This window comes from Phoca vitulina, unplaced genomic scaffold (assembly GCF_004348235.1).
Source record: "Phoca vitulina isolate PV1807 unplaced genomic scaffold, GSC_HSeal_1.0 scaffold92, whole genome shotgun sequence".
In the NCBI taxonomy this organism is placed as follows: Eukaryota; Metazoa; Chordata; class Mammalia; order Carnivora; family Phocidae; genus Phoca; species Phoca vitulina.
The window spans coordinates 1,418,709-1,433,907 of NW_022589795.1; the positions used below are offsets into that span (position 1 = coordinate 1,418,709).

The following is a 15,199-nucleotide window of genomic DNA, read 5'->3' on the forward strand; positions in this document are numbered from 1 at the left end:
GAGCAGGGACTCTTGAGTTAGCTATCATTTGCCTGCTGGGTGTTCTCCAGCGTGTTTCCCAACCTCTCTGAGCCTCTCCTACTCTCTCAGCTCCAAGAATACCTATCTGGCAAGACTGAAAAGATGAAATGAGATAAACTATGTCAAATGTCTGTCCTAGTGCCTGGTTTATAACAGGCCCAACACATAGCAGTTCTCCCCCCACTGATCCCCCAAACACACCAAGACAGTTTCAAAATCACTGCCTCTCGGGTGGCTCAGTTGGTTAAGCGACCTTTGGCTCAAGTCATGATCCTGGAGTCCCAGGATCGAATCCCGCATCGGGCTCCCTGCTCAGTGGGGAGTCTGCTTCACCCTCTGACCGTCTCCCCTCCCATGCTCTCTCAAATAAATAAATAAAATCTTAAAAAAAAAACAAAATCACTGTCTCTCCTGCCAACCCCACCCGCGTCAGGGCAGGGGTTAATTAGAAGTTTAGTAATTACCCCAGCTGCCTGGAAATCGGGAGGGAAAGAGACAAGACGGAGAGGGGCAGGAAGAGAGAGACGAGATGGACAAGGGAGAGGGAACTGATGGAAGCCCAGGCGTGGAAGAGAAGGAAAGAGACCAGGGCGACCCTGAACCACCAGGTGGGGATGGCGCAGGTGCTGCAGGCAAGTGGGGTGAGTCCCTTAATGAGAGGCTAGATTTCCAACCCCCAGTTCTGCCGTGAGCTCGGCCTCGGAAGTCTCCTCCCCTCCTACCACCTCAGTCTCCCCATCTGTAAAATGAGGGACTTGCTTACTCTCTAAGGTCCCTGCTCTGCGTGTGAGAGCGTGAGAGTCCCAGAGGCCCCAGGCAGCAGGGGAGGGGAGGCGGCTGCCCCCACACCTACCCCCTCTCTAGGGCCCAGCAGTCACTCTTGCTCGCCTCCTCTCTCCCTCGGTAAATGGATCTGCTGCACAGCACACAACTGTCCATTGTGTCCTAATGAGGGACGAGCAGAGAAAACCAATCACTTATGATGCAAATGAGCGGCGGCTGCAGCCTCCCGGCTCTCCCTGAGGGCCTCTCTTCTGCCCAGACCCCGGCGCTGCCCCCGTTGGGCCTTTCTCCCTAGCCCCCAGTTCCCATCTGGTCCTGGAGAACGGGGCTGGTGGGCAGACCGGCCTTCCCATGGTCGCTCACTGCCGCTCCCTGCAAGGAGCCTCAGCCCTCACGGCGGCCCAGCTTCTCTCCGCACCCCAGAGGGCAACCAGGGCAGCTCAGTTTTTGTTTTTAACTGGGGTGAAATGCATATAGCATACAATTAACCATTTCGAGGTGTACAATTCCATGGCATTGAGCGCAGTCACCAAGTTGCGCGGCCGCCACCTCTCTGGGCTCGGTGTCGTACCCCTCTGCCCCTCTCTGCACCCCCGCCTCCGGGGGCACGGGGAAGCCGCTGAGGCCTCAGCGGAGTCCAGGAGTAATGGAGGCTGGTGTTGGGCTAAAGGCTGAGCAAAGCCCAGAGCCGGCCTGGGATTGAAGGGGGACAAGCCCTGTGCTTTAGGATGGAGCCAGAGAAGAAGACAGGAGAGATCGTCACTGCTTTCCCCCAGCGCTGCCCTGGGACCCTATCTTTAGGAAATGGCCTCTTGCATTAAAAAAAAAAAAAAATTCTTTTTCTTCTTAATTTCTCTGGCATTTGGTTAGAAACCAGAGGAAGCTCTGGCACAAATCTTCGTTCCCATGACTTTCAGAGCCCCTGTGGGCTTGGGGATGATCCCACCAGCAGGCTTCTTACTTTGGCAGCTGCGGAGGGCCCTGAGACAGCCCCCAGGAGCCCTCAGCCCCCAGGAGAGGCCTCCCCTCCACCGGCCCCAGGGACAGGCTTCACCAAGGAAAGATTTTACACCTTTGTGGCCCAGTTTATCCCACAGACCTACAGCTTAACAGCTGGGAAGACTCCCAGAAGTTGCAGTTTGAGTTCCTCTTGCTAATATGCGCTACCATTTGCTTTTATGTCGTTTTCAGGAGAAGACAGCAAACATCTGCTTACCTGTGTGTCTGTGTTACCTTCAGATTCACCCTTCCCCCCCCTTCCCTAATCTAGGACAGGTAGTCATGTTTTAAAACAAAACAGAACAAGATTCTTCTGGAATTAACCAGTGCCAACTGCCGCAGCATTGCAGAGAAACTTTACAGGGCCACAAACTTTCTTTTATCTTCTCCGGCCCCTGTCCCCACTCAACCGGGGTCCACACTCCCCCTCTCCCAAACAAACACAGCCCAGACAACATAATGAGGGTATTTTCATCTATGTTCTAATGAATAGGGGGTCCCGGGCTAGTTAGTTCCGGCTCTGCCACCAATTCACTGGGTGACTTTTGACAAGGACCTCAGTTTTATCACCTATAAAGTGGGGATAACAATTTTTACCCTGGCCATCTCCCAGGGAACAAGTGAGAAATAATAGTTGTGTTGGTGCTTTGAACTTGCAAAGAGATTATCATGAACATCATAATTATCTCTCCAGTGATGGCGGCAGCCGTTTATCGGTCTTGAGTATCCAGCCTGGAGGGGGCCTTGCTGGAAGACACAGGGATAGGGGAAATGGATGTCCTCCATCTGTGTGGGTGTTGGCTTGATTAATCACAAAGGAGTAGGCTTCATGGCAGGCAAGAGGGAATCGAGGAGGAAATCTGTAGGTGTGGGCTGAGAAGAGGAAGTAATTCTTGGACACTTAGATCTCTTACGCTGTTTTTGGAGTAAATCAGGGCCCTAGAAAAGTGGGTGGGAAGGACTGAAGGGAATTGGCACTCCCAGGGGCAGAATGTGGCTGGTTTTCCAGGGACTAGTGTTCCTGGGGTGGGGTGGGGCAGTTGGATAAGCCCTTCACTCAATGCGTCCATTCATTCACCCTTGAACTCATCCATTCAACAAATCCTCATTGGGTACCCAACAAAGTATCTGTCAGGTACTGAGGCTGGGTTCCAAACAAAGATAAAATGATACTAATCCTGCCCCTAAAGACGTTCTGGTCAAATGGAGAAAAGAGAGTATACACACAAATAACTTATCGATGGAAGAAAGTGTCATTAAATAAAGCAAACTTCTGGGGTTCTGTCGGCGGGAGAGAGTCTGGCCTGGAAGACGGGTGGAGGTTCGCTGCAGGAGGTGTCGTGGGCAGGGCCTGTGGGGCTGGCAGAGCAGGATGCGCTGAGGACAAGTGTGAGCAAAACCTGCGGGTGCCCATGTTTGGTGGCCAGGGTGCCTGAGAGGACGCAGCAGGTGAGGCACTGGAGAGACAGGGTTTCAGCCTGGGATGGCCAGTTGGGGAACACCGGGGTGGGGGGGGAGCGGTCAGAGAAATGTATCTGCAGAAGACTTTCCCAACTCTTTCTGGATCAGGTGCTCCTTCCCCCAGTTCCCCCAGGTGCAGGGGTTCTCACTTGGGCCTTCTGGAATCTGCTGGCTTCCTTTTCACCAGCCAAATCCTACCCAAGCTCCAAGGGTCAGCTTGAGATGCTTCACCCAGAGGTGCCGCCCCACAGCCCCCAGAGGGCTTCTGGACCAGAAGGCACAACTCTGTAAGGGTTTCCCGTGGCTTTCTTGCCTCCCGCATTGAATAGTAAGCAATCTGAAGGCCAGAAATGGATCTTCTCTCCCACCCTTTCACAACCGCGGCGCATACAGAGGGACCAGGGACCGGGCATGTAGTCTACCGCAATCACTAACCCGATTGTTACTCACCGCCTCCTAGGATTGGTTCCCAGCACAGTTTAGCCCCGCACAAATCTTTCCCCGAGCAAGGCTTTGCCACCTCCTTTTGTTGTGTGACCTTGGGCAAGTTGCTTGACCTCTTGAAGTGTCCTGTTCCTCATTTGTAGTTGGGAATAGTGCATGGCACTTAGTAGGAATGTGGCAAATGATAGTCATTAACAATTACTCTTGCTGTTGCCCCTGAGAGCTGGCAAGATCAGATGGTCCACGGAACCCAGGGCTGGCCTTCCATTTTTCTTCGCTTCTAATTTAGTCATCTTCTCCTCCCATCTGCCTCCTTCTGTTTTGTCCTCCTTGGGTCTTTCCTGTCCCCACTCATGAGTCTTGCCTGCCTTTCTCCCTCCAGGCCAGCTGTCTCTTCTCCCCTCAGAGAGCCCGCTGATGGCGGGTGGCGGCTCTCTCGCTAGGTGAGGGTTGTCTATTCGCCTTGCTCTCCATCAGTCAATAAAGATAAATTACAAAGTCATTCGTTTTATTTGTTCTTGTTACCTCGCGGGCTGTCTGAAATTGCCTTTCTTTAGAAAGCTCCATTTGCATATCTCTATGCTGGAGTCAAAGGCTGCAGCTGTGGTTTCCCTGCAATTTAAATATTAATAAAATCTCTAGCTGTTTTTTTAGGCAGTCTGGCCCTTCTGCTCCTAGGCTGCTAATATAATTTAATCTTTATCCTTTGCTTTGTATTTATTTAAAGGGCCATTTTAGTCAACTGAAACCAGCTGCTGCAATCTTGTAGATAAGAACCACTAACCAGCCCACAAACTTTAGTTTTCCTTAAGAGGTCCCAGAGCCACCTCTCCTGGAGACAAAATAGACCTCAGGTAACAGTTTATACCAATCAGCAGCCCCTTAGGCTAAGCCAGTGGTTCTCAAACATGAGCTTGCTTTGGCCCCCACTCCTGGTTTCAGATGCAGTATGTGGGGAGCGAGGCCCGGAATCTGCTTAGCTAAGTTCCTAGTGGTGGTGTTATTCCCCCCTCAGTCCCCATCAGGGGATCGTGGTTTGAGAATCCCTGCACTAAGCTACTTGTGAAACTACCTTATCATTCTGGGTCCCTGAAACTAGGTCTCCAAAGTTCATCTGTGCCAGTCCCCATAAGGTGGGGGGAGACTCTCCAGTTCTCCATTGCTCCAGACCCTCCCACCATTGCTTCGATTTTCCTGATCATTCGGACTCATCTCAGGACCCACCCCCCCCAACCCGGCCACCCCTGCGCCGCACGTCCCCAAGCCTGGCTCTCTACAGGAGCTGGCTGTCTCCAGTTCTCCTTTTCTATTTGTCCAGATTCATTTCTTTAATTTTCTCCTTGTTATGGGCAGATTTACAGGCTGTCTGAGCATCACTGAAGTACGGTAAAGGGGCCTCCGGCTCAGCCAGTCTACAGCCTTTGATAAGCAAGCTCCCCGGGTCCCTGGCTAGCAAGCCCTATTCTCTTGGGTTTCTGTGGGGAGATCTGCCTGTCCCCCTCACGCTGCCCTTCTCCCGGTGCTGCCCGCCTCTGGGGCCCTCTTATCTGCTCCTCGCAGCCTTCACAGGATACATTCTGGGCAGCTCGGCTTCTTCCGCTCCAACCACCCCAACACTGATTCCTTTCTTTTTCTTCTGCATGTTTCTGAGCCGATACTTTGTTGATGATTCTGGTTGCGTTTTTTAGGAGGGAGATAATCTACAGGGCTCTTCTCTAGGCCCCCCGCCCTGCACCTGCATGATAATCGCTCTTCTTCTGCCTTTCCAGCTCCTTTGCAGAAGTTCATTTGCCAGATAAGGACACACAGGAACTGGTTCCCCAAATGCTGCCGTGCCCAGAGGGCTAGACTGCGGGATGGAAAAGTGTGAGGACGTCTTAAAGCCGGAGGTCAAAGGAGCAAATAGATTTACTTCATCATCAGATAAGCCTCTAAAACCCAGTCAAGCATCATGAGGCCAGGGACAGAAGCTGACTTCCGGGAAGGGTTATGCAGAGCTCGAAAAATAGGGTGGATATTTGTTGGAAGACCTCGAGAGATAATTACAGAAACTTTATGTGTCTCAGTCATCCCCGCTTTCACCCAAGATTCCTGGGAAGGCTGAGGCCTGGCTCACCCCCAGGGGCCAGCAAGCCATGACTTGTCACTGTGCCCGAAGCACTTACTTCAAGCCCACCTGCCATTACTGTTCCCACCAAGAACCATGGACTCCTTGCTGGGTAGACAGTGGCCTGGCATGAGCCTGGAAGAGATGATGCCGTAGGCGAGGCTGAACTGGATTTTTTTTTTTTTGAAGATTTTATTATTTATTTGACAGCGAGAGACAGCGAGAGAGGGAACACAAGCAGGGGGAGTGGGAGAGGGGAGAGGCAGGCCTCCCGCTGAGCAGGGAGCCCGATGCGGGGCTCGATCCCAGGACCCCAGGATCATGACCTGAGCCGAAGGCAGATGCTTAACGACTGAGCCACCCAGGTGCCCCAGGATTTTTTTTTTTTTTAAGAGTTTACTCTCAAGTAATCTCCATACCAAGCCTGGGGCTTGAACTCACAACCCGGAGATCAACAGGCGCATGCTCTGACTGAGCCCGCCAGGCGCCCCGGACTGGAAGGCTTTGATCTCTGAAAGATAAGCAACCATAATCCGGAGGGTGGATGGAGGTGGAAACCGGCAGCTGTGGGCCAATCCTGTCAGTCTGCTGAGGGCAAAGGAGGGCTGCTTTCCTCGGGGAGAGCTGCTGCTGGGAGGCAGGAACATCCTACTGCCTCCCACTGTGGCCCACAAGAGCCGAGAGTGCTAGTTCCCCTCACAACCCACTCCTCTCCCCACGTTCCCCTGAGGCTTGGGCCAGGGCCTCTGACCCGGGTCCGTGACCGATGTGGGGGGGAAGCTCCGTGATGGGGCAGAAAGGGCGTGGGTTTAGATTTCCAGGTTGTCACTTACTAGCTGTGCAAACTCTGAGCAAAATCTCTTTCCCATTCTCCTTTATTCAAATGAGGTGCCAAATACCCACTGCCTAGGGCTGTGACGACGACCCCGAGACAAACGTGATGCCAGTTCCATTTTCTCCACTCTTCCCTCACCCACCCACCCTCCTTACAAACGTGGCAGCGCTGAATTGTGTGGGCATTTACTTCTCTTTGCCTCTAAGAGGACTCTAATCTCTGAACATGTGAAGACCAAAAAATGATGATACAGATTCTTATCTGTGGATTAAGTATGTTAAATGGGAGTGGTTGTCAGAAATCTCAAGATACCCTCCCCAGATTCTGTCCCCTGGTTATTCAATTAAACACTAATCTGGGTCCTGCTGCGAAGGGGCTCTGCAGCTGTATTTCAGGTTATGGACGTTAAGACAGGAGGATCACCCTGGATTACCTGGTGGGACAGTTTAATCACCTGAGCCCTTAAAAACAGAAATTTCTCTGGCAGGAGCTAGATCCGGCAGTCAGAGAGATGAGGAAGGGGAAGTCAGAGAGACTCCGAACATGAGAAAAGCTTTTGACCAGGGTTGCTTGCTGCCTTTGAAGATGCAGCTAGGGGTTCATGAGCCTAGGAATGTGGGAGAGGCTAAGGATGACCTCTGGCCAACAGCCAGTAAGGAAACGGGGATTCTCAGGCCCACAACTGTGAGGAACAATCTGGCCAACAACATGAAATGAGCTTGGAAGCGGATTCATCCCCCGAGCCTGTGGAAAGGAACACAGCCCTGCGGCCTTGATTTTGGTCTTGTGAAACCCGACACAAAGAAACCACCAGTTGAGCCAACTTGGCCTTCTGACCTACAGAACTGTGAGATAATAAATGGATGTTGTTTTAAGCCATTAGGTTTGTGACAATTTGCTATGGCAGCAATAGCAAATCCAGGAGGTACTGAAGTCTCCTCGGTTAATGCTCGGAGTCGGTACTCTTGTTACCCCCATTTTACAGATGAGGAGACTGAAGTGCACTGAAAGGGTCTGAGCAGGTCTGCAGCTGTAAGCCCCAAGAAGCCATGCTCGGTGGAAGTGTTTGCTACCAAGTTTATTTGCAGGTGAACAGCACAACATTTACAAAACATTTTGTGCAATGAGGTCTGTACTGCCCTCACACACTGGGGGACTAAGGAAGACCTAGTCCTTCCAACAGCTATAAGCAGTCCTGGGTAATGAGTTGATGAAAAACACTTTCTCTTCCTTCGGCAAACAAAATTATTTATGAAGCTCTACAGTTCAGCAAGAGGAGGCACAGAGAAAAACAATTACCTCAAGGAGAGCAACAGCTCCTTTCCTGGTGGGATCCGTCATTTTACAGACATGAAATATCCATATCAGAGATCTTATGTTTCAAGAGGAATGGGTGACATATCAGAGCTACAACAACAAACGCTGTATTTATTTCTAAGGGGAATTAGAAGACTCTCTTTGGACACCAGTTCTTGAAGAGATTCTATTTCAGAGCACATCAGTGCTAAGAAATTCCTTAGAAATCCAGTGACTATAGCACAGACTTCTGGAGATCAGGGCCAGTGTGACTCCCCTCTCCTCTAACCCTCAGGGTTCATATTTACACCTATTACCTGCCTCTGAATCCCTCCGGCCCCCACCCCTGCTCCACTCCAACATTTGAGAGCCGCCCGAGGACTATTCTGATTTTAAGTCACGTCACAGATTCCCCAAGTACTCGCTTTCCACTGAAGGGTCTGACTCTGGGGTTTTAGAGGAGCAAACTCAGGGAGCCCAGCTACTCTCCGGAGGCCAGCGTCCTGTGCCTCCAGCTCTAAGCCAACATCCCCAGTATGAGGAATAGGGCTAATAAATAATGAATCAGCATCTTGCTAAATTGGTGGGGTTTAAATGGTTTTAAATTCTTTTCAAGTGAAAAATTAGGACAATTTTGTGCTCATGGTAGATTTCAAAGGGCGACTTGAAGCAGAAAATCTTTAAGGGACCCTTGCATAGCCAGAATTTCTTCTCAGGCTAATGTACATAAAATATTCAGTAACCGGGACTGTGGAAGGACTGAAGAAGAGCTCCTGGAGCCTGGAAAAAGGCTGCTTCTTAAGATCATTCTTGGGGTCCTATGGAGACAGGCTCCAGACGCTACACGCATGGCTGGCTGGAGTGAGTAGCAGCGCGGGGAATCTGTGGGATCAGGTAGGTGTCCAGCTCCTGGCACTGGTAGAGGGCTACACTGTCCAATACCCACTCTCGGGTCACCACAGGTGCCTCACACATCTGCCCAATCGCTGGGGACAGAGAACACAAGCAGAAATTAGTGTCACTTCACGTTTTCCCAGACCAGACTCCTGTCAATCTACTCCGGGGACCTGGTTGTAGGAGTTCAGAGGGTCACTTGGGTGAGTGCAAAACTGCTGATCTTAAATAATGCTTCAGGACACAGGACCTCATTCAGAAGCCTGAGGAGCGACTGCTGGTGAAAGCCTACAGCCTCTAGCAACTTTACTAACAGGAGCTCCAATCTGTTAAAGGAAAAGTCACCAGGGGTGCCTGGGTGGCTCAGTCGGTTGAGCAACCAACTCTTGGTTTCAGCTCAGATCGTGATCTCAGGATCCTGGGTTCCAGCCCTGCGTTGAGCCCTGTGCTCAGTGTGGAGTCTGCTGGAGATTATCTCTCTCTCCCTCTGCCCCTCCCCTGCTCTCTCTCTCAAATAAAAATAAATAAAATCTTTAAAAAAAAAAAAAGTCACCAGAGAGCACAAAACAGCACTGCAATTTAATGATATTGCAACCTCTTAGGTGAGAAAGCAAAACAGTATGATGAGCGTGATCACATTTGTGTAAAATATATGCGTGTACATATATATGCACACATGCCTGGAAGAATTTTACCATCACCACCTCTAAGTGGTGGGATTACTAAAATTATTTCATTGTGTTTGTGCTCATTTATAATATATATATATTTTTAAAGACTTTATTTCTTTGACAGAGAGAGACACAGCGAGAGAGGGAACACAAGCAGGGCAAGTGGGAGAGGGAGAAGCAGGCTTCCCACTGAGCAGGGAGCCTGATGTGGGGCTCTATCCCAGGACCCTGGGATCATGATCTGAGCCGAAGGCAGAAACCTAATGACTAAGCCACCCAGGTGTCCCTATGCTCATTTATATTTTATGTGATGAACATTAATTAATATTTAACCGCCACCAATGGAAATAACTCACGCATTTCTTTTATAAATGCAAAATGAGCAAACCACTGTTTTAAAAGGACATTTTAGCCATTCATTCATTCCTTCATTTATTCATTCAAATGTTCACTGAGCACCTAGAAGGTCATGAGAACTGTGTTAATCAAACACTGGATGATCTGTGGTGAACCAAACTCATCACATAGGACCCCATATGTCACAGGCACATACCCATGGCCTTCTGAAGCCCCATACAGGCGCACCATCTACTCCAGTTGATTGAAACAGGACATTTAGGCGTAAAATCACCACAGTCATCTACAGACTTCATCTGGGCCCTGCCACCCATACTTCTCTGGACAAAGGCTTACAGCAAGACTTACCATGGAAGCCACTGTCCTCTGCCCAGGCGTCCGGCTGCACGACCACCACGGGGTGAGTACCCTGCATCCCCAGGAAGGAAACAGCACGGAGGGCATCAGAGCTGGACTTCTGCAACAGTCACTTCACCATTTCCTGATGGCGTGCTGAAGCAGACTACTTTAGGTGCCACCACAGAAAGGAGGGCGAAGGGCACGAGGCAAAAAGGACGCGTTGGAGGGAGAACCTTCCCTTAATAAATTAAATACTTAGAGAACTCAAGTCCTTACTGACCCTCCGCACGTGGGAGTTCTCTGGCACTGGCACGTGATCAGAGAAGGCTCGGGTAAGAGAGGCTTTTGAGGCCCCCTGGCAGGGTTCGCAGGGACTGATGGGTACCGGCCTTGCTCAGTCATAGGACAGATTTCGTGTTGTCCCCCTCTGACAGGGCATCAAACACTTACCTCGCTGAGAGTGAGTAACGAAGGCTCCTTCACCACAGAAGCCCCACAGAGGTGCACCATCCACTCCAGTTGATCTAAATAGCACAGAGAGACCTAAGATCACCACAGTACTCTACACACTTGACCTGGGCCCTCTACCCCACACTCCTCTGGATGAAGGCTTACAGCAAGACTTCAAAGTGGGAGAGTCTCTATCCCTGCTCCGAAAGGACAGAGAGGCCTTGAACTAGAATCTATACTAGGTATGGATTCTAAGTTTGCCACCGATATGCTACCTACCCTGGTTATCGGTCCCCAGAAGGCCCCTTGGTAGATAAGGTTTGACAGTCTCTCAAATAAAACACTTTGGAAGAAAAGAATCCAAGATCCAATTTCCCTAATTTGCTAAATTGCTGGCTAAGATACTGTGAAAAAAAACCCGCTTGCTTTCCCTCCCTCCCTGCCGAATTCCGTGTGGTAATTGATAATCACGGCCACTGAGGACACCATACTTGGTGGTAATTACTGTAAGTGTCAAGAGACAGGAAGATAATTCATTCAGTCAAAAAAAATACACATCATCCTGAACGGAGACTCAGTACATCAGTGGGGAAGGGCTCCGTGCTCAGCTGGAATCGACACACTCAGGGGAACAGAAATCAAAAGGGACTGTAGAGATGTTCCACCTGCACCTGGAAAATCAGCAGAATGGACCAATGAATGGCTTCTGGGCCTCTCTGGGTGCTCTTTTTTCATCAGTCCGTTTCTGGGGATTGTGGAGGTGGCTCCTGTTTGTCTTAAAGAACTGAGATCAACTGACTCATCTCCAAAACGATACCTGTTAGAGACCTGGTTTTCATTACACCAAAGAACAAAAACACTGAGAAATCCCCAAGTGGCACTTGGAAATTTCATAAAAATCCAATCAATAACCAACAAAGAAGACAGAAGTAAAATTACTTTGCCGGGCTCTCTTGCTGCCACTCATCTGTCCCTGACCAGATGCCAAGGCCATCTTTTGAGGAGTAAGAGAACCTGATCCCTGGGGAGGAAGTGGGCGCAGAAGCAAAGGTGGGTGGACTTTGTTTCCAAAAGAACAAACCAAATCTATACACACGCCAGGGCCTCAGTGCCACACAACTCCAGAGTTGAGCCCCATAGCACTCCTAAACATAACATCACATTCAATGTCAGAGTTAATTAGAAAATGTTCATGAAGAGTCCTTCCCTGCTTGCTCTGGGCCTGTGTGGGGCCCCAGGCCCATAGGGCTTATGTAGCTGCCGTGCTTGTTTCTCAGTATCAAATGAAAATGATTTAGGAAGAGCAGAATTCTTTCTTAACATTTACAAACCTGAAAGGTATCTTCTCCCCACCTTATTCTTTCCCTCCTTTCTTAAACCAAAGGGCAGTAAGGGCAGCTCTACCCCATCTGAGCACAGAACACTGCATCCTACAAGCTAAATTTTCACGGCCTTCTAGCTCTTGAGAAAGGGCACAGGGCTGGTTTTTTGACATAGGGTAACGTTTAGGTGCAGTTTTGTCTGACAGATGGTAGAGAAACAGAATGAGCTCTGGAGCACCTCACCAATCTGAGGAGCCCTGTTAAGACGGTCAAAACACTCCACCATGTAAGAGAAAGGCTGGCGCTGGACTCTGCACTTCTCCCAGTCTCTTACCTGTGGGCATGTTGGTAAAGGGCCCATAGCAACAGACTTCTAGGCCCCTGAAGATCTGGGAGAAGAGTGGGACAGAGGGACAGACGGATGGAGAGAAAGAAACACTAATTATAAAAGAGTATGCATTTTATAAAAAACAATATAAACAGACTCTCCAAAATGAAGGACTTTCTTTTTTCTTTACCACCTGATAATTTCTTTTCTTTCTTTTTTTATTTATTTGATAGAGAGAGACACAGCAAGAGAGGGAACACAAGCAGGGGGAGTGGGAGAGGGAGAAGCAGGCTTCCCTCCGAGCAGGGAGCCCGATGTGGGGCTCGATCCCAGGACCCTGGGATCATGACCTGAGCTGAAGGCAGACGCTTAATGACTGAGCCACCCAGGCACCCCTACCACCTGATAATTTCTGCTACTTCCTGGAGACGATGAGTCCAATGTCAGAACACTGATGGATTTTAGAAGACTTCTTAAAAAAGTGAGTATGTAGTTGACCCACTCTACAGTCATTCTTTGTTATTCAGAGGCTGAGCATCTCGCTTTGCCACCAATCAGGCACAGGCTCCTTCCCAGTGACTTCACTTCTTGTTGAGACAAAAAAACCCCGGGCCTTCTTTATATTTAATAAGAGGTTTGGATGGCAAGAAATTCAAGCTATAGGCTGCAGTTTGTTTATCCAGACTTGGTACGTCAATCCTAACCATCACCCTAACTGGCAGAGAAGTCTATGTTGATTTTACATGCTCCTTTTCTCCTCTTTCCTCTGGCCTCCGGACATCTGTTCCTTCCTCCACACTGCTCTAAGACTGGCCCTTGTTCCTTCAGGCAACCTAAACTGTTTTCTGTTTTTGTTTTTAATCTAGAAGTTAATCTAATCTAGAAGTGAAGCCTGGTTCTGCCTCTTCTCATTGAGCTGACCTGACTGCCTGGTTTCCAGGAGACACAGATTATCCTGCACCTCCAAGGTGCCCCTTCCGCTTACATACACTGCTCGCTAGCACCGTCCACAAGAACTTTCTGGGGGCGCCTAGCTGGCTCAGTCGGTGGAGTATGCGGCTCTTGATCTCAGGGTCGTGGGTTTGAGCCCCATGTTGGGTGCAGAGATTACTTAAATAAGTAAATAAACTTTAAAAAACAAAAGAACTTTCTGTGATGACGGAAATGTTCTATATTGGTGTTAATAAGGTGGCCACAAGTCACATGCAGCTACCAAGCTCTTGAAATGTGGTTACGGTGAGTGAGGAACGAAACTTCATATTTCATTTAATTTAGTTATCTAGAATTTAAACAGCCTTGTGTGGCTCATGTTATAGGCAGATTCTTACACTGGTGCAGGTTCTTAGGCAAGCGCTGGGGTATCATTTTTATTTTTTTAAAGATTTATTTATTTGAGAGAGAGAGAGAGCACACACACGCACATGCACAAGCACCAGTGGGGAGAGGGGCAGAGGGAGAGGGAGAGAGAACCTTTCAAGCAGACTCCCCGCTGAGTGCAGAGCCCAACGTGGGGCTTGATCCCACAATCCATGAGATCACGACCTGAGCCAAAACCAAAAGTCGGACGTTTAAACGACTGCGCCACCCAGGTGCCCCACTAGGGTATCATTTAAAAGAAATGTAAAGTTGTATAGTTGGCTGGATGTATATCATTTGGGTAACCATCATTCTCTTGATGCTCTTTCTCCCCACTCCACAAAAAAAGAAAATTGCCTAGGCCTGGAACTCACCTCCTTTCAAATAAGAGAAACTGGGGTACAGAAAAATCAGGAGCTAAAAACTCATAATGGCCTTTAGGAAATGAGCCTCCCCACTCTCATCTCAACTACAACCATAGGAATAAGAAAGAGCAGCAGGTTGGGGGGCCTGGGTGGCTCAGTTGGTTAAGTGTCTGCCTCTGGCTCAGGTTGTGGTCTCGGGGTCCTGGGAGAGAGCCCCACCTCAGGCTCCCTGCTTGGCAGGGAGCTCGCCTCTCCCTCTCCTCCCCTTTTGTGCTCCCTCTTGCCATCTCTCAATCTCGCTCTCAAATAAATAAAGTCTTTAAACAAAACAAAAAACAAAAACAAGAGCAGCAGAACAAGTCTGTTTCTGTTGTGGCAGCATCCATATATGCCATTCTTAGTATCTGTATGAATAAACTGCATCCCAACCTGTTGACAGGATCTAGATACTCATAATGCTAAAAGCTCTCCCCAGGCAGCTCGCTGGAGCCAAATGTTGCTGTGAAAAGTATAAAAGATTAGGAATTTTTATACCCAAGCTGACACTCACTGATGAGGATGTCTAGTTATGAGATAAGAAATCTGAAGTTTCAACTCTACAAATACATTTCTCTTCCACAGGAAAATACTATGGTGTCATTTAGTATCTTCAGAATGTCATTACTTTGACCAGGCACTTTGCATCATTGCCATCCCGAAACTGGGAAAAATCCCCAAACACTGGAATTTCCTTTGAAGGAGGAAGAATCTGGTGCTAATTCTGCCTTGCATACAGTGGAATAAAAACAAATGGCTGGCTCACACAGAACTCCCCTGGGGTGAAGGCAGAAGCAGAAAAAGGGCCAGCAGCTTTTCTTGGCATCTGGAAGTTACTTGACAGGCTCAGAGGGTGGGGGTGGGCTGACCCCAAGGGTTCAGAGCTCTCCCAAAGCAGTTTTCTCTAGAAAATCACTTCTACTGGTTCTTGCTCAAGTTCTATAAAGGGACAGACAGTGCTCTGTATGGGACTGTTCTGAAATGCTCAGTGGTGCACATTTAAAAAAAGAAGAAACGCTGACTAGGCACATAAGCGCTCAGTCAGTGACCTGAGAAAGCAGCCAGTTCAGGCCTGACAGGAAGGTGTGAAATCTTGCCTGGACTTCTCCCTGAGAGGGCGACATTGCTTTGGCTC

At 49.2% G+C, this 15,199-nt stretch overlaps 1 protein-coding gene across 8 annotated transcripts in view; it reads right to left on the reverse strand.

The window, feature by feature from the left end:
• Window positions 1-7,727: 7,727 nt before the first annotated feature.
• The window catches only part of BRCA1 (BRCA1 DNA repair associated), a 62,254-nt gene continuing 54,782 nt past the window's right edge, over window positions 7,728-15,199 (reverse strand). For all 8 annotated transcript variants that reach the window (XM_032396445.1, XM_032396444.1, XM_032396443.1 and 5 more), the window contains 4 exons: window positions 12,314-12,368; window positions 10,658-10,731; window positions 10,217-10,277; window positions 7,728-8,932 (listed from right to left, as the gene is read on the reverse strand). In XM_032396445.1, the coding sequence (XP_032252336.1) occupies window positions 8,787-8,932; window positions 10,217-10,277; window positions 10,658-10,731; window positions 12,314-12,368 (336 nt within the window). In that variant the 3' untranslated portion in view covers window positions 7,728-8,786. The remainder of the gene's footprint in view (window positions 8,933-10,216; window positions 10,278-10,657; window positions 10,732-12,313; window positions 12,369-15,199) is intronic.